This window comes from Oncorhynchus clarkii, chromosome 5 (assembly GCF_045791955.1).
Source record: "Oncorhynchus clarkii lewisi isolate Uvic-CL-2024 chromosome 5, UVic_Ocla_1.0, whole genome shotgun sequence".
NCBI lineage: Eukaryota > Metazoa > Chordata > Actinopteri > Salmoniformes > Salmonidae > Oncorhynchus > Oncorhynchus clarkii.
Genome location: NC_092151.1, coordinates 19,944,139 through 19,964,403, shown reverse-complemented (window position 1 = coordinate 19,964,403; position 20,265 = coordinate 19,944,139). Strand labels below are relative to the sequence as shown.

The 20,265-nt window shown below is 46.0% G+C and overlaps 1 protein-coding gene across 1 annotated transcript in view; it reads right to left on the bottom strand.

The window, feature by feature from the left end:
• Positions 1-20,265, bottom strand: part of LOC139408492 (disabled homolog 2-interacting protein-like) — a 342,336-nt gene that overhangs the window by 277,679 nt on the left and 44,392 nt on the right. The window contains exons 2-3 of the mRNA XM_071152454.1: positions 4,526-4,647; positions 352-478 (exon numbers count right to left, since the gene is read on the bottom strand). Coding sequence (XP_071008555.1) covers positions 352-478; positions 4,526-4,647 — 249 coding nt within the window. The remainder of the gene's footprint in view (positions 1-351; positions 479-4,525; positions 4,648-20,265) is intronic.

The following is a 20,265-nucleotide window of genomic DNA, read 5'->3' as shown; positions in this document are numbered from 1 at the left end:
TTTTAAAACAGACATGTTTTGCAGTCAAACTAAAAATACACACTTAATGGATTCAATAAAGGAGAAGAAAACACATTTAGAAAAAGCAGAAAAACAAAGGACAAAAAACAACTATCTTAAACAACCATTCTTAAAGGCAAAGCAATATTACATTTCTTATCACTGGCCTCAGATTTTCCATATCAACAATATTTTCCCACTACATCAGAGTCCAAAACCAGAGCTGAGTTGAGGAAAAATGCAAGCTTACCCTCTAGTGGATGTGAAAGAGTATTACAAAATAAATAAAATGTGTGTGTGTGTGTGTGTGTGTGTGTGTGTGTGTGTGTGTGTGTGTGTGTGTGTACTCACTGCTCTCGATGGACAGCTGGCTGTGGAACTCTGGGCTGTGGAAGTTGGTTTCTACGGGAACGCTGATGGTGCGTCTCAGCTGTCGGACCTTACATGAATCTGACCTCTGCTCCTGAAACAAAAACTTCTGAGAGATAGAGAAAGTGAGAGAGAGAAAGTGAGAGAGAGAAAGAGAGAGAGAGAGAGAGAGAGAGAGAGAGAGAGAGAGAGAGAGAGAGAGAGAGAGAGAGAGAGAGGGGGGGGGGGGTATGGGGTTTGAGAGGAGGGTAGAAAGGTTAGTAAAAAAGGGGAATAAAGTTTGTAGAAAAGTTAGTAAAGAAAGGGAAAAAAGAGAGAATGAAAGAAACACACAAACAAACAAAGTAAGAAAGAAAGAAAGGAAGATAGAAATACATGCAAAAACTCCAAGTTCTCTTCCGGCCTTTTGAAACATAGTTTTGAGCTATAGTTCGAATAAGAGTTTGACTGTTTGTTAATTGTTACATTGTATTTTTTTCATTTGTCTGGTTGGTTTCAACAAACTATAGCTCAAACTATGTGTGAAAACGCTTTTACGAACACAGAGTACAGTGGTGTACAGTGGTGTCTCTGAGGTCTTGATGAATGTGTATAATCGATATAAACCAGAGAAGACTTTAGCAGGACATTAGTCAGTGTCAGGACAGGACATTTCTTCTCCAACATGCATACTGAACACTGAGCCCCCATCGATTAGACAGTCACACACAAAAGGACGGATTACTTGTATGAGAGAGAGATGAGAGAGAGAGAGTAAAAAGAGGAGGCCAGATGTCCTTTCAGCGGTGTGATAATGGCTTATCGAGCCTAGTGCACACAGGTCAGCTCATCACCTGGCCTCCTCCCCTCCCTTCTCAGTCTTTCTCACCAAAAGCATACAGTTGAGCGTACTGTACTAATGATAGGGCTTTATTAGACTGCCCTCTACTGGTGACATTTTGTCTATAGATTCACTGGGAAGTGGATAGGGCGAGAGAGGTCTCTGGTTCCCTCTCTCCTTTTCCATTAGGGAATGAACAGGAGTGGGGCAGAGTTCCTTGAATGAATGGGAGTGGGGCAGAGTTCTTTGGAAAATAGGGAAAATCGAAGGCTGAGAAATGAGCAGCTCTTTGCTATGAGGGTGACAAGTTTGAACATCAATAACCCTAAACCTTTCCCCTGTAAGCCTTCTTCTCTCCAGGGACAATTTAATGTGTTGCTTCTACCCTCCCTCTTTAGTTTTGATCAGTTTTATGTCCTAGGAGTGTGGTACTCTTTCCTCTCTCTCTCTCTCTTTCTCCCTTCTCACCAATGGGAATCTCTCCTCCTCATTCATCTTGAGATAAGGAAGGTGTCAGTCCTGCTTTTAGAATAGTCTGGTTCATAATTGCCTTTAGCCATGAGGATGTATCAGAACATTTCCAATTACAAAAACAATAGCTGCTGAATCAATGAAGAGAGAGCCAAGGGAGTGTGTCTATTGTGTGTGTGTGTGTGTGTATGTGTGTGTGTGTGTGTGTGTGTCTGTGTGTGTGTGTGTGTGTGTGTGTGTGTGTGTGTGTGTACTGTAGTGTACTGTACTGTATGTTCCACTGCATTTCAGCCCTGCAACAATAGGCCCAGCTGACAGCATGTCAGTGATTCTCTCATTAACACAGGTGTGAGTGTTGACGAGGACAAGGCTGGAGATCACTCTGTCATGCTGATTGAGTTCGAATAATAGACTGGAAACTTCAAAAGGAGGGTGGTGCTTAGAATCATTGTTCTTCTTCTGTCAACCATGGTTACCTGCAAGGAAACACGTGCCGTAATCATTGCTTTGCACAAAAAAGTCTTCACAGGCAAGGATATTGCTGCCAGTAAGATTGCACCTAAATCAACCATTTATCGGATCATCAAGAACTTCAAGGAGAGCGGTTCAATTGTTGTGAAGAAGGGTTCAAGGCGCCCAAGAAAGCTTGCTCAGGAATGGCAGCAGGCAGGTGTGAGTGTATCTGCACGCACAGTGAGACAAATACTTTTGGAGGATGGCCTGGTGTCAAGAAGGGCAACAAAGAAGCCACTTCTCTCCAGGAAAAACATCAGGGACAAACTGGTATTCTGAAAAAGGTACAGGGATTGGACTGCTGAGGACTGGGGTAAAGTCATTTTCTCTGATGAATCCCCTTTCCGATTGTTTGGGGCATCCAGAAAAAAGCAGAAGACATGCCAACAGTAAAGAATCCTGAGGCCATTCATGTGTGGGGTTGCTTCTCAGCCAAGGGAGTGGGCTCACACACAATTTTGCTTAAGAACACAGCCATGAATAAAGAATGGTACCAACACATCCTCCATGAGCAACTTCTCCCAACCATCCAGGAACAGTTTGGTGACGAACAATGCCTTTTCCAACATGATGGAGCACCTTGCCATAAGGCAAAAGTGATAACTAAGTGGCTCGGGGAACAAAACATAGATATTTTGGGTCCATGGCCAGGAAACTCCCCAGACCTTAATCCCATTGTGAGTTTGTGGTCAATCCTCAAGAGACGGGTGGCCCAGAAGTTAATTGACAGCATGCCAGGGCGGATTGCAGAGTTCTTGAAAAAGAAGGGTCAACACTGCAAATATTGACTCTTTGCATCAACTTGCATCAGTCAATAAAAGCCTTTTTACACTTATGAAATGCTTGTAGTTATACTTCAGTATTCCAGAGTAACATCTGACAAAAATATCTAAAGACAGTGAGGCAGCAGACTTTGTGAAAATTAATATTTGTGTCATTCTCAAAACTTTTGGCCACGACTGTACATAATATTCTAGCTTGAACTGAGAAGCCTCATGGCAGACTTATGGAGCTGAATGTGTTAGCGGTAGTTCCTTTTGTCAGTGAGTTGACCAGCTAGATCAGCTGGCAAAATACATAACATGTGTAGTATAGAAAGAAATCAGCTTTAAAACGGCAACATTTTCTCTTAGTCTCATGGCAAAATGTGAACAAAAGCACGAGATGAGCTTAATGACTACTTCCGGCTGCAGGAGTCACATCCATACTGTCAGCCATGTTGTGTGTGAGTGTTTGTGTGTCTGTGTGTTGTTAATGTTGTAGTTGTTGTGTTCCGTAAATGGTACGGTCTAATAAGCTCCATTTTGAGGCTCCTCTAGCTCCTCTACTACCATCATTCATCTCACAAGTGTGTGTGTGTGCGTGTGTGTGTATGTGTGTGCATTTGTGTGTGAAATTGCCTTTCTAGAAATCCTTACACATGTCCCTGATAAACACTCCTGCCACAATTTCTCTACCCGTGTCATCTGAATGGAAGTCCTTATGCAATACTGCCCCAGCACTTTGCCTCCATCTTGTAACATACAACTTTTAACATTCACGCATGCACACACAAACACACACATGTACACGCACAGTACTTAGTGTTATTATTCATACCGCAGCAACCTTGTCCCATTTTGTCTGTGTGCATGGTTCTCTAAGGTGTTATAAAGACTATAGCAGTAAAAAATCATGCTTTATGAGACCTGAACTCCTGGGATACGCAGATGATCTTCAGCCAGCTCTAATTATTGTATTTCACTCTGACACATCTTTAATTATTCATTTGTTATACAGCTTTTGTGTGTGTGTGTGTGTGTGTGTGTGTGTGTGTGTGTGTATGTGTGTGTGTGTGTGTGTGTGTGTGTGTGTGTGTATGTGTGTGTGTGTGTGTGTGTGTGTGTGTGTGTGTGTGTGTGTGTGTGTGTGTGTGTGTGTGTGTGTGTGTGTGTGCTTCTTCGGTGGGATGGGCGAGCTAGCAGTCTGTCATTGATTTTAATGTAAAAATCCTTGTCTGTGCTATGAACTTCAGTACCTCTGCAGCAGGCAGGAAGGCAGGCGGCTCTAACCATGCACACACAGACACACACACACACACCGCCACATGCGTCGCTATGAAATTGTAGAGCAGTCCACAACAGCGCCACAGTGTTCAGCCATCTGATTCACTACCCACCAGTAGCACCATTACCAGCACAGTAATCTTACAGAGGACGGGAGAGAGGCAGGGAGAGGGAAGAGAGAGGGGAGAGAGAAGAGGAGAAGAAGACAGATGGTGGGAGGAGGGGGAGGAGTAGGAGGATAGTAGAGAAAATTAGGAGAGGGGAATACAGTAGAAAGAGAGAAATGATGTGCTAGCTCAATATGTACCTCCTCTTTGTCCAGGAGCAGCATCTGACAGTCAGTGACCACACAGAACTTGGGGTTCCACACGGTCCTCTCGTCATAGGGGTGACCACACGACATCCAGTAGCCTGGGGGACCCCGCACGTCTAAAGAGAGAAAGGGGGTGAGAGAGAGAGAAAAAAAGAGAGAGAGAGAGAAAGAGAGAGGGAGAGGGTGATAGAGAGAGAGAGGGGGAGGGAGACAGAGAGTAAATGAGAAAAGTAGGAAAACTTGTTAAAACTTCTTCAGGCTAGGGTCTATTTTTCTCCACTTTCTGTCTGACTGACGTGCCCAAAGTAAAATGCATGTTACTCAGGCCCAGAAGCCAAGATATGCATATAATTGGTACCATTGGATAGAAAACACTTTGAGTTTGTAGAAATGTTTAAATAATGTATGAGACTATAACACAATTGATATGGTAGGAGAAAATCCAATGAGCCCATGCTCTTTCAATGGAAAGCTATGCGTTCTATGCAATTCCAGCTCCCAGATTGCAATTCCTATGGCTTCCACTAGATGTCAACAGTCTTTCATCAAGATTTCAGGCTTGTTTCTTCCCAAACGAGGAAGAATTTTGAGTTTTGGTACAGGGAGTTGGAAAACAGTCTATGCATGCGCGAAGAAGAGGACGCCTACTTGCTAATTTTACTTTCCTATTGAACATACTTCTTTCCGTATGAAATATTATAGTTTAATTACATTTTAGCGTATGTGAGGATTAAATAGAAACATATTTTGACTTGTTTCAGCAAAGTTTAGAGGTAGCTTTTTGGATTCCTTTCTCTGCATGTTGAACGGGTGGATTACTCAAATCTATGGCACCAACTAAACAGACTTTTTGGGATATAAAGAAGGATTTTATCTAACAAAACGACCATGCATGTTGTAGCTGGGACCCTTGGGATTGCAAATCAGAGGAAGATTTTCAAAAAGTAAGTGAGTATTTAATCGCTATTTGTGTTTTTCCGAAGCCTGTGCTGGTTGAAAGATATTTTGATGTGGGGCGCCGTCCTCAAACAATTGTATGGCATTGAGACAACTTGAGACATCTGTGGCATTGTGTTGCATGACAAAACTGCACATTTTAGAGTGGCCTTTTATTGTCTCCAGCACAAGGTGAAACTGTGTAATGATCATGCTGTTAAATCAGCTTCTTGATATACCACGCCTGTCAGGTGGATGGATTATCTTGGCAAAGCAGAAATGCTCACTAACAGGGATGTAAACAAATTTGTGCAGTTTACTGTAGTAGAGACTTGTCATGACTGTGTGAGTCAGGGTTATGGCTAGAGTTAGGGTTAAGGGTGTAGGTTTAGGTTTAGGTTTGAACCAGGATGTAGACATGAATCACGGGTTGTGGTTGAGGGTTAGGGTGTGAAAATTATAGAGATTAGGGACGTCAAACGTTCAGCCTGCTGCACAGACCCTATAAACGCTCCAGTCTAGAGCGCCTGGTTAAATGGTGCTCAGGAGTTTTTTTTAAACATTCTCCACGGATAAATTAGGAAGAAATACACTGAGTATACAAAACATTAAGAACACCTGCTCTTTCCATGACAGACTGACCAGGTGAATCCAGGTGAAAGATATGATCCATTACTGATGTCCCTTATTAAATCCACTTCAATCAGTGTACAGTAGATGACGGGGGGAGACAGGTTAAAACCTCTTAAGGATTGGACCCTTTTTTATATTTTCGCCCAACATGACATGCCCAAATCTAACTGCCTGTAGCTCAGGCCCTGAAGGAAGGATGTGCATTTTCTTGGTACCATTTGAAAGGAAACACTTTGAAGTTTGTGGAAATGGGAAAGGAATGTAGGTGCATAAAACACAATAGATCTGGTAAAAGATAATACAAAGAAAAAAACATCTGTTTTTAAAGAAAATGTTCTACCATCATCTTTGAAATGCAAGAGAAAGGCCATAATGCATTATTCCAGCCCAGATGCAATTTAGATTGTGTCCACTAAATGGCAGCAGTGTGCACACAAGGTTTTAGACTGATCTAATGAACCACTGCATTTCTGTTCAAAATGTTGTGTCAAGACTGGCTAAATGTGCCTAATTTGTTTATTAATTGTCATGTACTGTCATGTTGTGTCTTGTCTCTGTCCTTTCCCTTCACCCTGTCTCCCTCTGCTGGTCGTTGTTAGGTTACCTTTTCTCCCCCTCTTTCCCCCAGCTGTGCCTTGTCTCCTCCTAACCACCTCGTCACCCCTTTTCCCACCTGTTCCCTTTTTCCCTCTGATTAGTCCCCTATATCTCTCTCTGTTTTTGTTCCTGTCCTTGTCGGATTCTTGTTTGTTGTGTTTCATGCCTGAACCAGACTGTCGTCATGTTTGCTGTAACCTTGTCTTGTCCTGTCGGAATCTGCCGGTCCGTCTGAGCCTACCTATGTTTGGTAATTAAAGAAGCTCTGTTTAAGTTAATTCGCTTTTGGGTCCTCATTCACTCCCCGTAACAGAAGAATCCGACCAAGAATGGACCCAGCGACTTCGGATCCTCTCCACTCAGCCGTCGGGATCCAGGGAGCGATGCTAGGCAGACACGAGCTGGAAGTGTCTGCTGCTCGACATGCCGTTGAGACCCTGGCCACCCAAGTCTCCAACCTCACAGAACAGGTTCACCATCTCCGCCTCGATCCACCGGCCACTTCCAGGGCTTTCGAATCTCCGGAGCCCAGAATCAATAACCCGCCGTGTTACTCTGGGGAGCCCACTGAATGTCGCTCGTTTCTCACCCAGTGTGATATTGTGTTTTCTCTCCAGCCCAACACTTACTCCAGGAGCACTGCTCGTGTCGCCTACGTCATATCTCTCCTTATTGGACGGGCTCGTGAGTGGGGCACGGCAATCTGGGAGGCAAGGGCTGAGTGTACTAACCAGTATCAGGACTTTAAGGAGGAGATGATACGGGTTTTTGATCGATCTGTTTTTGGGGAGGAGGCTTCCAGGGCCCTGTCTTCCCTATGTCAAGGCAATCGATCCATAACAGACTACTCTATTGAGTTTCGCACTCTTGCTGTCTCCAGTGGCTGGAACGAGCCGGCCTTGCTCGCTCGTCTTCTGGAGGGTCTCCGCGCAGAGGTAAAGGATGAGATTCTCTCCCGGGAGGTTCCTTCCAGCGTGGATTCCTTGATTGAACTCGCTATTCGCATTGAGCGACGGGTTGATCTTCGTCACCGAGCTCGTGGAAAGGAGCTCGCGCTCTCCGTCGCCCCCCTCTCCGCATCACTACCATCTTCCTCTGCCGGCTCGGGTGCTGAGCCCATGCAGCTGGGAGGTATCCGCATCTCGACTAAGGAGAGGGAACGGAGAATCACCAACCGCCTCTGTCTCTATTGCGGTTCCGCTGGTCATTTTGTCACTTCATGTCCAGTAAAAGGCCAGAGCTCGTCAGTAAGCGGAGGGCTACTGGTGAGCGCTACTACTCCTGTCTCTCCTTCAAGATCCTGCACTACCTTGTCGGTCCATCTACGCTGGACCGGTTCGTCAGCTTCCTGCAGTGCCTTAATAGACTCTGGGGCGGAGGGCTGTTTTATGGACGAGACCTGGGCTCGGGAACATGACATTCCTCTCAGACAGTTAAAGGAGCCCACGGCCTTGTTCGCCCTGGATGGTAGTCCTCTCCCCAGGATTCAGCGTGAGACGCTACCTTTAACCCTCACTGTTTCTGGTAATCATAGCGAAACCATTTCTTTTTTAATTTTTCGTTCACCTTTTACACCTGTTGTTTTGGGCCATCCCTGGCTAGTTTGTCATAATCCTTCCATTAATTGGTCTAGTAATTCTATCCTCTCCTGGAACGTCTCTTGTCATGTGAAATGTTTAATGTCTGCTATCCCTCCTGTTTCCTCTGTCTCTTCTTCACAGGAGGAGCCTGGTGATTTGACAGGGGTGCCGGAGGAATATCACGATCTGCGCACGGTGTTCAGTCGGTCCAGGGCCACCTCTCTTCCTCCACACCGGTCGTATGATTGTAGTATTGATCTCCTTCCGGGAACCACCCCCCCCCGGGGTAGACTATACTCTCTGTCGGCTCCCGAACGTAAGGCTCTCGAAGATTATTTGTCTGTAGCTCTTGACGCCGGTACCATAGTCCCCTCCTCCTCTCCCGCCGGAGCGGGGTTTTTTTTTGTCAAGAAGAAGGACGGGTCTCTGCGCCCCTGCATAGATTATCGAGGGCTGAATGACATAACAGTGAAGAATCGTTATCCGCTTCCTCTTATGTCTTCAGCCTTCGAGATCCTGCAGGGAGCCAGGTTTTTCACTAAGTTGGACCTTCGTAACGCTTACCATCTCGTGCGCATCAGGGAGGGGGACGAGTGGAAGACGGCGTTTAACACTCCGTTAGGGCACTTTGAATACCGGGTTCTTCCTTTCGGCCTCGCTAACGCTCCAGCTGTCTTTCAGGCATTAGTCAATGATGTCCTGAGAGACATGCTGAACATCTTTGTTTTCGTTTACCTTGACGATATCCTGATTTTTTCACCGTCACTCCAGATTCATGTTCAGCACGTTCGACGTGTCCTCCAGCGTCTTTTAGAGAATTGTCTTTTTGTGAAGGCTGAGAAGTGCACTTTTCATGCCTCCTCCGTCACATTTCTCGGTTCTGTTATTTCCGCTGAAGGCATTAAGATGGATCCCGCTAAGGTCCAAGCTGTCATTGATTGGCCCGTCCCTAAGTCACGCGTCGAGCTGCAGCGCTTTCTCGGCTTCGCGAACTTCTATCGTCGTTTCATCCGTAATTTCGGTCAGGTGGCAGCTCCTCTCACAGCCCTTACTTCTGTCAAGACGTGCTTTAAGTGGTCCGTTTCCGCCCAGGGAGCTTTTGATCTCCTCAAGAATCGTTTTACATCCGCTCCTATCCTTGTTACACCTGACGTCTCTAGACAGTTCGTTGTCGAGGTTGACGCGTCAGAGGTGGGCGTGGGAGCCATTCTTTCTCAGCGCTCCCTCTCTGACGACAAGGTCCACCCATGCGCGTATTTTTCTCATCGCCTGTCGCCGTCGGAACGTAACTATGATGTGGGTAACCGCGAACTGCTCGCCATCCGGTTAGCCCTAGGCGAATGGCGACAGTGGTTGGAGGGGGCGACCGTTCCTTTTGTCGTTTGGACTGACCATAGGAACCTTGAGTACATCCGTTCTGCCAAACGACTTAATGCGCGTCAGGCGCGTTGGGCGCTGTTTTTCGCTCGTTTCGAGTTCGTGATTTCTTATCGTCCGGGCTCTAAGAACACCAAGCCTGATGCTTTGTCTCGTCTCTTCAGTTCTTCAGTAGCCTCCACTGACCCCGAGGGGATTCTCCCTGAGGGGCGTGTTGTCGGGTTGACTGTCTGGGGAATTGAGAGGCAGGTAAAACAAGCGCTCACTCACACTCCGTCGCCGCGCGCTTGTCCTAGGAACCTTCTTTTCGTTCCCGTTCCTACTCGTCTGGCCGTTCTTCAGTGGGCTCACTCTGCCAAGTTAGCCGGCCACCCTGGCGTTCGGGGTACGCTTGCTTCCATTCGCCAGCGTTTTTGGTGGCCCACCCGGGAGCATGACACGCGTCGTTTCGTGGCTGCTTGTTCGGTCTGCGCGCAGACTAAGTCCGGTAACTCTCCTCCTGCCGGCCGTCTCAGGCCGCTTCCTATTCCCTCTCGACCGTGGTCTCACATCGCCTTAGATTTTGTCACCGGACTGCCTTCGTCAGCGGGGAAGACTGTTATTCTTACGGTTGTCGATAGGTTCTCTAAGGCGGCTCATTTCATTCCCCTTGCTAAGCTTCCTTCTGCTAAAGAGACGGCACAAATCATCATCGAGAATGTTTTCAGAATTCATGGCCTTCCGTCAGACGTCGTTTCGGACAGAGGTCCGCAATTCACGTCTCAATTTTGGAGGGAGTTTTGCCGTTTGATTGGGGCTTCCGTCAGTCTCTCTTCCGGCTTTCACCCCCAGTCTAACGGTCAAGCAGAACGGGCCAATCAGACTATTGGTCGCATCTTACGCAGTCTTTCTTTTCGCAACCCTGCGTCTTGGTCAGAACAGCTCCCCTGGGCAGAATACGCCCACAACTCGCTTCCTTCGTCTGCGACCGGGCTATCTCCTTTTCAGAGTAGCCTCGGGTACCAGCCTCCGCTGTTCTCATCTCAGTTCGCCGAGTCCAGCGTCCCCTCCGCTCAGGCTTTTGTCCAACGTTGCGAGCGCACCTGGAAGAGGGTCAGGTCTGCACTTTGCCGTTATAGGACGCAGACTGTGAGGGCTGCTAATAAGCGTAGAACTAAGAGTCCTAGATATTGTCGCGGTCAGAGAGTTTGGCTCTCCACTCAGAACCTTCCCCTTAAGACGGCTTCTCGCAAGTTGACCCCGCGGTTCATTGGTCCGTTCCGTATTTCTCGGGTCATTAACCCTGTCGCAGTTCGACTTCTTCTTCCGCGATACCTTCGTCGCGTCCACCCGGTCTTCCATGTCTCCTGCATCAAGCCCGTCCTTCGCGCCCCCGCTCGTCTTCCCCCCCCCCCCCCATCCTTGTCGAGGGCGCACCCATCTACAGGGTCCGTAGAATTTTGGACATGCGTCCTCGGGGCCGTGGTCACCAGTACCTCGTAGATTGGGAGGGGTACGGTCCTGAGGAGAGGAGTTGGGTTCCCTCTCGGGACGTGCTGGACCGTGCGCTGATCGAGGATTTCCTCCGTTGCCGCCAGGTTTCCTCCTCGAGTGCGCCAGGAGGCGCTCGGTGAGTGGGGGGGTACTGTCATGTACTGTCATGTTGTGTCTTGTCTCTGTCCTTTCCCTTCACCCTGTCTCCCTCTGCTGGTCGTTGTTAGGTTACCTTTTCTCCCCCTCTTTCCCCCAGCTGTGCCTTGTCTCCTCCTAACCACCTCGTCACCCCTTTTCCCACCTGTTCCCTTTTTCCCTCTGATTAGTCCCCTATATCTCTCTCTGTTTTTGTTCCTGTCCTTGTCGGATTCTTGTTTGTTGTGTTTCATGCCTGAACCAGACTGTCGTCATGTTTGCTGTAACCTTGTCTTGTCCTGTCGGAATCTGCCGGTCCGTCTGAGCCTACCTATGTTTGGTAATTAAAGAAGCTCTGTTTAAGTTAATTCGCTTTTGGGTCCTCATTCACTCCCCGTAACAATTAATAACATTTCATTTTCAAAACTGTGCACTCTCCTCAAACAATAGCATGGAATTATTTCACTGTAATAGCTACTGTAAATTGGTCAGTGCAGTTATATTAACCATCATTTCTTGCTACTTACAACCTCATGCTAATCACATTAGCCTACTTTAGCTCAACTGTCCTGTGTAAGGGACACCGATCCCATTAAAGAAGGATTTTTAAGCCTTGAGACAATTGAGACATGGGTTGTGTAGGAGTGCCATTCAGATGGTGAATGGGCAAGACAAAATATGCGTGCCTTTGAGCGGGGTATGGTAGTAGGTGCCAGGCATGCTGGTTTGTGTCAAGAACTGCCATACTGCTGAGTTTTTCACGCTAAACAGTTTTGCGTGTGTATCAAGAATGGCCCACCACCAAAAAGACATCCAGTCAACTTCACACAACTGTTGGAAGCATCTGAGTGAAAAATTGGGCCAGCATCCTTCCGCAATGCTTTCGACACCTTGTAGAGTCTGGCTGCACAACCGATTGGCAAACGTACTGCAAATTGAGAAATCATGTCACTAAACTGAATAAAAAGAAGAAGAAACTACACTATGAAACAAAGATAAATTACATCAAATATGGTAGTGAAAAGCTTTGGAGCACTTTCAAGGAAATTTGGTGAAAAAAGGCAAACCCATCGTTCATTGAATCAGATGGCTCATTCATTACAAAACTAACTGATTTTGACAACTTGTCACGCCATGATCTGTTTCACCTGTCCTTTTTGCTTTCTCCACCCCCTCCAGGTGTCGCTCATTATCCCTGGTGGATTTATATCTGTGTTTTCTGTCTCCCTGTGCCAGTTTGTCTTGTTTACCAAGTCAACCAGCGGCAATTTCCTTGCGCCTATCTCTTCACAGTCCCCAAGTCCAGAATAGACTATGGGAGGCACACAGTACTTCATAGAGCCATGACTACATGTAACTCTATTCCACATCCGGTAACTGATGCAGCAGTAGAATCAGTCTTAAAAAAGGATAGAAATACAGCTTATGTAACAGGACTGTAAAGCAACACCAACATAGGCACAGACACATGCATAGACACACATGATAACAGACGTACTATACATATGTACACATGGATTTTGTGTTGTATATGTGTGATAGTGGAGTATGGGCCTGAGGGCACACACTTAGTGTGTTGTGAATTCTGTAATGAATCTATTGTAATGTATTTAAAAATGTTTAACTGACTTAATTTTGCCGGACCCCAGGAAGAGTAGCTACTGCCTTGGCAGGAACTAGTGGGGAACTAATGGGGAGCCATAATAAATAGTAATAGTCCATGCTCCGATGAATTGAGGCTGTTCTGAGGACAAAAGGGGAGGACGATGTTACTCATGTTTGGTATACTCAGTGTAGATGTCATTGTTGTAAAAATGTGTGTGTGCTACATTTACTACCAGCATATATTCAAGTATTTAATTACTTTGACATATTTAATTATCTTATATTATGTAGATGTTCCTATAGTGGACAGAACGTGTTACTACATTGCACAGATGTTTTCACCACACAAGAATGAAAGGAAATACACATCCTTTTAACTTCAGATTTGTGATGTTAGTATTCAAGTTCATAATCGTCACAATCGCATAAAATCGTTTGCTAAAACAGATCAATATCTTTGGTTTGGTACCAGTGTTTTTGTTATATGCGCCAGTCTGCAGTGGGACTTAAAAACGCAGCTGCTATTTTCAGACCACGCTGGCTATAAAAGATTGGTGTGCTTCTCCCATAAATATCTCTGGCTTCACATGAATTCATGGATTTGAGGGTTAAGCTGTCTTTCAAATGAAAGCCAACCCCTGTCGCTGTTTAAAAACCGATGTTAGGAGGTGATTGGTTGAAATCATCCAGTCAAAAAAAGTGTTGTTTCCTTTTCCTTTTTATTGGCCATCTAAAGAAATAATTTTCCCACAGAGATGTAAGCTAGTGAACCCAAGATCATTAAGGTTTGTCTGTTACAAGAGTGCAAACGGTACATGTCACAGTGGTTATTGTCCCATTTCCATTGGTTTAAATACAATATTGTCGTGAGTGATTCATTTGCATGAACTATTGATTATACACTAATGTTCAAAAGTTTGGGGTCACTTATAAATGTCCTTGTTTTTGAAAGAAAAAGCACCTGTGTTGTAAATTAAAAGAACATAAAATTGATCAGAAATACAGTGTAGACATTGTTAAGGTTGTAAATTACTATTGTAGCTGGAAACGGATGATTTTTAATGGAATATCTACATAGGTGTACAAAGTCCCATTATCAGCAATGTCCCCCTCTCCTTCACCTCAAGGAAACCGTAACAGAATCACCCACCACAACAGGACCAAGCGGCGTGGTGACAGGCAGCGGCAGCAGGAGCAACAAAGTTTGGATTATACGACTTGGGAGGAAATAGACAGGGGGGCGGTCGACCCAGGGAGAGTGCCGGAGCCCGCCTGGGATTCGCTGGAGCAGTGCGAAGAGGGGTATAGGAGAATGGAGTTGGAGAGACAAGCACGGCGGCGCGGATGGAACCCGAGAGTCAGCCCCAAAAATGTATTGGCGGGGGCACAGGGAGAGTGCGGCAGAGTCAGGAGTCAGACCTGAGCCAACTCCCCCTGTTTATCGTGAGGAGCCAAGGAGGAGAACAGAACCAGAGCCGGTGTTGGAGGGGAGCAAAGCAGAGACTGTGAAGGAGTTAATGGGGAAATTGGAGGAGAGAGTTATGAGGGAGTTGCTGTGTTGGTGCTTTAGGCACGGAGATTCGGGGATTTGATGGCACCTGGGTCAGCGCTCCATACTCGTCCTGAGGTGCGTGTTAGTCGGCTGGTGAAGATTGTGCCAGCCTCACGCACTAGGCCTCCTGTGCACCTCCCTAGCCTTGCACGTCCTGTGCCAGCCCTGCTCTCAAGATCTCCAGTACGCCTTCACGGTCCGGTCCATCCTGTGCCACCTCCACACACCAGCCCTCCGGTGGCAGCTCCCTGCACCAGGCTTCCTGTGCGTGTCCTCGGCCCAGTACCACCAGTGCCAGCACCACGCATCAGGCCTACAGTGTGCCTCGCCTGTCCAGCGCTGTCAGAGCCTTTCTCCTCTCCAACGCTGTCGGAGTCTCCTGCCTGTTTAGCGCTGTCGGAGCCTTCCTCCTCTCCAGCGCTGCCGGAGTCTCCCATATGTTTAGCGCTGCCAGAGCCTTCCTCCTCTCCAGCGCTGCCGGATTCTCCCGCCTGTTTAGCGCTGCCAGAGCCTTCCTCCTCTACAGCGCTGCTGGAGTCTCCTGCCTGTTCAGCGCAGCCAGATCTGCTAGTCTGCATGGAGCAGCCAGAGCTGCCAATCTGCAAGGAGCTGCCAGAGCTGCCAGTCTGCAAGGAGCTGCCAGTCTGCAAGGAGCTGCCAGTCTGCATGGAGCAGCCGGAGCTGCCAGTCTGCATGGAGCCGCCAGAGCTGCCAGTCTGCATGGAGCCGCCAGAGCCGCCAGTCAGCATGGAACAGCCAGAGCCGCCAGTCAGCATGGAGCAGCCAGAGCCGCCAGTCAGCATGGAGCAGCCAGAGCCGCCAGTCAGCATGGAGCAGCCAGAGCCACCAGTCAGCATGGAGCAGCCAGAGCCGCCAGTCAGCATGGAGCAGCCAGAGCCGCCAGTCAGCATGGAGCAGCCAGAGCCGCCAGTCAGCATGGAGCAGCCAGAGCCGCCAGTCAGCATGGAGCATCCAGAGCCGCCAGTCAGCATGGAGCAGCCAGATCCGTCAGTCAGCATGGAGCAGACAGATCCGTCAGTCAGCATGGAGCAGACAGATCCGTCAGTCAGCATGGAGCAGCCAGAGCTGCCAGTCTGTCAAGATCCGCCAGGATCTTCCAGATCTGCCATTCAGCCAGGATCCGCCAGTCAGCCAGGATCTGCCGGAACCGCCAGTCAGCCAGGATCTGCCAGAACCACCAGCCAGCCAGGATCAGCCAGAGCCAACAACCTGCCTGAGCTTCCTCTCAGTGCTGGGCTTCCCCTCAGTGCCGAGCTACCCCTCAGTGCCGAGCTACCCCTCAGTCCCGAGATACCCCTCAGTCCCGAGCTACCCCTCAGTCCTGAGCTACCTCAGTCCCGAGCTGCCCCTCAGTCCCGAGCTGCCCCTCAGTCCAGTGGGGTCCTTGGTGAGGGTTACTAGGCCAAGGTCGGCGGCGAGGGTCGCCTATCTAAGGACACGAGACAAATGGACTAAGACTTTGTTAGAGTGGGGTCCACGTCCCGCGCCGGAGCCGCCACCGTGGACAGACGCCCACCCGGACCCAAACCCCATGGGTTTAGTTGTGCGGCCGGGAGTCCGCACCTTGGGGGGGGGGGGGGGGTTCTGTCACGCCCTGGTCTTAGTATTTTGTGTTTTCTTTATTAATTTGGTCAGGCCAGGGTGTGACATGGGTTTTTTATGTGGTGTGTTTTGTCTTGGGGTTTTGTTAGGTATTGGGTTTGTGGCTTAGTGGGGGTATCTAGTATAGTCTATGGCTGTCTGGAGTGGTTCTCAATCAGAGGCAGGTGTTTATCGTTGTCTCTGATTGGGAACCATATTTAGGCATATTCTTTGAGTGTTTCGTGGGTGATTGTTCCTGTCTCTGTGTTTGCACCAGATAGGGCTGTTTATGTTTTCGTATGTTTATTGTTTTGTCAGTCTGTTCATGTATATTTTTTCTTTATTAAAGAACCATGAATATTTTGGTCCGCCTCTCCTTCACCTCAAGGAAACCGTAACAAGCAACCATCACTCCTGTATTCCAATGGCACGTTGTGTTAACTAATCCAAGTTTATAATTTTAAAAGGCTAAATGATCATTAAAATACCCCTTTGAAAGTATGTTAACACAGCTGAAAACTGTTGTTCTAATTATTAAAGAAGCAACAAAACTGGCCTTCTTTACACTAGTTGAGTATCTGGAGCATCAGCATTTGTGGGTTCGATTACAGGCTCAAAATGGCCAGAAACAAATAACTTTCTTCTGAAACTCATCAGTCTATTCTTGTTCTGAGAAATGAAGGCTATTCCATGCGAGAAATTGCCAAGAAACTGAAGATCTCGTACAACGCTGTATACATCTCCCTTCATAGAACAGCGCAAACTGGCTCTAAGCAGAATAGAAAGAGGAGTGGGAGGCCCCGGTGCACAACTGAGCCTCACAAGTCCTCAACTGGCAGCTTCATTAAATAGTACCATCAAAACACCGCCTCAACGTCAGCAGTGAAGAGGTGACTCCGGGATGTTCGCCTTCTAAGCAGAGTTCCTCTGTCCAGTGTCTGTGTTCTTTGCCCATCTTAATCTTTTGTTTTTATTAGGCAGTCTGAGATATGGCTTTGCCTAGAAACCTCCCGGAGATGACTCTTCACTGTTGATGTTGAGACTGGTGTTTTGCGGGTGCTATTTAATGAAGCTGCCAGTTGAGGACTTGTGAGGTGTCTGTTTCTCAAACTAGACACTCTAATGTATTAGTTCTCTTGCTCAGTTGTGCACCGGGGCATCCCACTCCTCTTTCCATTCTGGTTAGAGCCAGTATGCAGCTACAATAGTCATTTACAACATTAACAATGTCTACACTGTATTTCTGATCAATGTTATGTTATTTTAATGGACAAAAAAATAGCTTTTCTTTCAAAAACAAGGACATTTCTAAGTGACCCCAAACTTTTGAAAGGTAGTGTATATTAAATATTGGTCCATGTGCAGTTTCCTGAATAAGGTACCAATTTGGCAAAATACAAGTAATCTGATCACAAGTATGACGTGTGTTTAGGAAGTAACTTTTATGCATTGGTCTTTAAAATATCACAACTTATTTCAGCATATTGATTATGAATTTGGACATCTAGAACCATCGTTTTCACACTTGGCCAAATAAATCAAAAAGCCATGACAACAGGAAGCAGCAAGAGTATCATTTTCAATGTTTGTTTTAGGAATAAAAATGGTATTTCACATTATTTTTCTACAGTATTCTACTTTATCAGATGAAATGCTACTGAATGAGGCCAAAAACGTGCCATGATTTATTGATTTGTATGATATTAGTGAAATTGTGATATCCTGCCTATAGAGAGAGCATGTAATAGGCCTGCACTATTCCTTCCCATCAAGGAATGTTGTAACCTGTTGTAACGTCACCTGTTAGAACATATTTTACCAAAGGTGTGTGTGGGCGCGTACGTGCGGTTGTGTGTGTATGCTTGTGTGTGTGTGTGTAGCTTGGGGGGTAATGAGTGTATATGGGTCATGGTGTAATATAGAGTAGAAGCATCAGCAGCAGCCCCTGCTCCTGTGTTGGTTCCATGAAGAGGTCAAATCACTGCATGGGGTCTTTAAGTAGACCACACAGCTGACCCAGAAAAACAAACACACATACACTTTTACACAGTGCTACTAGAAATTCAGAAAGGTATTTTCCGAAAGGTATATAACAGTCTTGACTGAAACTATCCAACCACGTACATATTGCTCTCACAGAATCTCTCAGACATCACATACAGTGTTTCATAACACCCATCATTTAAAAAGTGTGCTGGTGGTCAAAAGCAATTTTCTAACTTTGGAAAGCGGTGAAAATAAACAAACCCACACATCTAGTTAAGCTATGTGGCATTATGAAACACAATACAGCGAGAGTTTATGGAATTGGTTTAGATACATCATTCTGTTTCTCATCAATGTCAGCCTGATTTCACACTGACTGTTCAGAGACAGAAGCAATGATGTGCTCTGTTCTTTAAATGACAGACCGAGAGACAGAGGAAGATAGAAAGAGACAGTGTGAAAAGAGAGGGAGAAGGAGAAACAAAGAAAGAAAGAGAAACGAACAGAGACAAAGTCAGAGTGAGTGAAGAAAGAAGGATGCAGAAACAGAACAAGAGGAACAAAATAGTAATGTCTCATATAGCTCTGTAACGTTCATCATCAACACAGACTGTATTTAAAACCCACATCACAGAGTTCTGTAACTTTCACTATCAACACAGACAGTATCTAAAACACACATCACAGAGTTCTGTAACCTTCACCATCAACACAGACTGTATTTAAAACCCACATCACAGAGTTCTGTAACTTTCACTATCAACACAGACAGTATCTAAAACACACATCACAGAGTTCTGTAATCTTCACCATCAACACAGACCGTATTCAAAACACACACCACAGAGTTCTGTAACCTTCACCATCAACACAGACTGTATTTAAAACCCACATCACAGAGTTCTGTAAACTTCACTATCAACACAGACAGTATCTAAAACACACATCACAGAGTTCTGTAACCTTCACCATCAACACAGACTGTATTTAAAACCCACATCACAGAGTTCTGTAAACTTCACTATCAACACAGACAGTATTTAAAAACACTCATCACAGAGTTCTGTAACCTTCACCATCAACACAGACAGTATTTAAAACCCACATCACAGAGTTCTGTAACCTCCATCATCAACACAGACAGTATTTAAAACCCACATCACAGAGTTCTGTAACCTCCATCATCAACACAGACAGTATTTAAAACCCACATCACAGAGTTCTGTAACCTTCACTATCAACACAGACAGTATCTAAAAAACACACATCACAGAGTTCTGTAACCTTCACCATCAACACAGACTATATTTAAAACACACATCACAGAGTTCTGTAACCTTCCCTATCAACACAGACAGTATTTAAAACCCACATCACAGAGTTCTGTAACCTTCACTATCAACACAGACAGTATCTAAAAAACACACATCACAGAGTTCTGTAACCTTCACCATCAACACAGACTATATTTAAAACACACATCACAGAGTTCTGTAACCTTCACCATCAACACAGACAGTATTTAAAAACACACATCACAGAGTTGTGTAACCTCCATCATCAACACAGACAGCATTTAAATCCCACATCACAGAGTTTTGTAGCCTTCACTATCAACACAGACAGTATCTAAAACACACATCACAGAGTTCTGTAACCTTCACTATCAACACAGACAGTATCTAAAACACACATCACAGAGTTCTGTAACCTTCTCCATCAACACAGACAGTTTTTAAAAACACATCTCACAGAGTTCTGTAACCTTCACCATCAACACAGACAGTATTTAAAAACACACATCACAGAGTTCTGTAACCTCCATCATCAACACAGACAGCATTTAAAACCCACATCACAGAGTTTTGTAGCCTTCACTATCAACACAGACAGTATCTAAAACACACATCACAGAGTTCTGTAACCTTCACCATCAACACAGACTGTATTTAAAACACACATCACAGAGTTCTGTAACCTTCACCATCAACACAGACAGTATTTAAAACCCACACCACAGAGTTCTGTAAACTTCACTATCAACGCAGACAGTATTTAAAACCCACATCACAGAGTTCTGTATCCTCCTTCATCAACACAGACAGTATTTAAAACCCACATCTCAGAGTTCTGTAACCTCCATCAACAACACAGACAGTATTTAAAACCCACATCACAGAGTTCTGTATCCTCCTTCATCAACACAGACATTATTTAAAACACACATCCCAGAGTTCTGCAACCTTCACCATCAACAC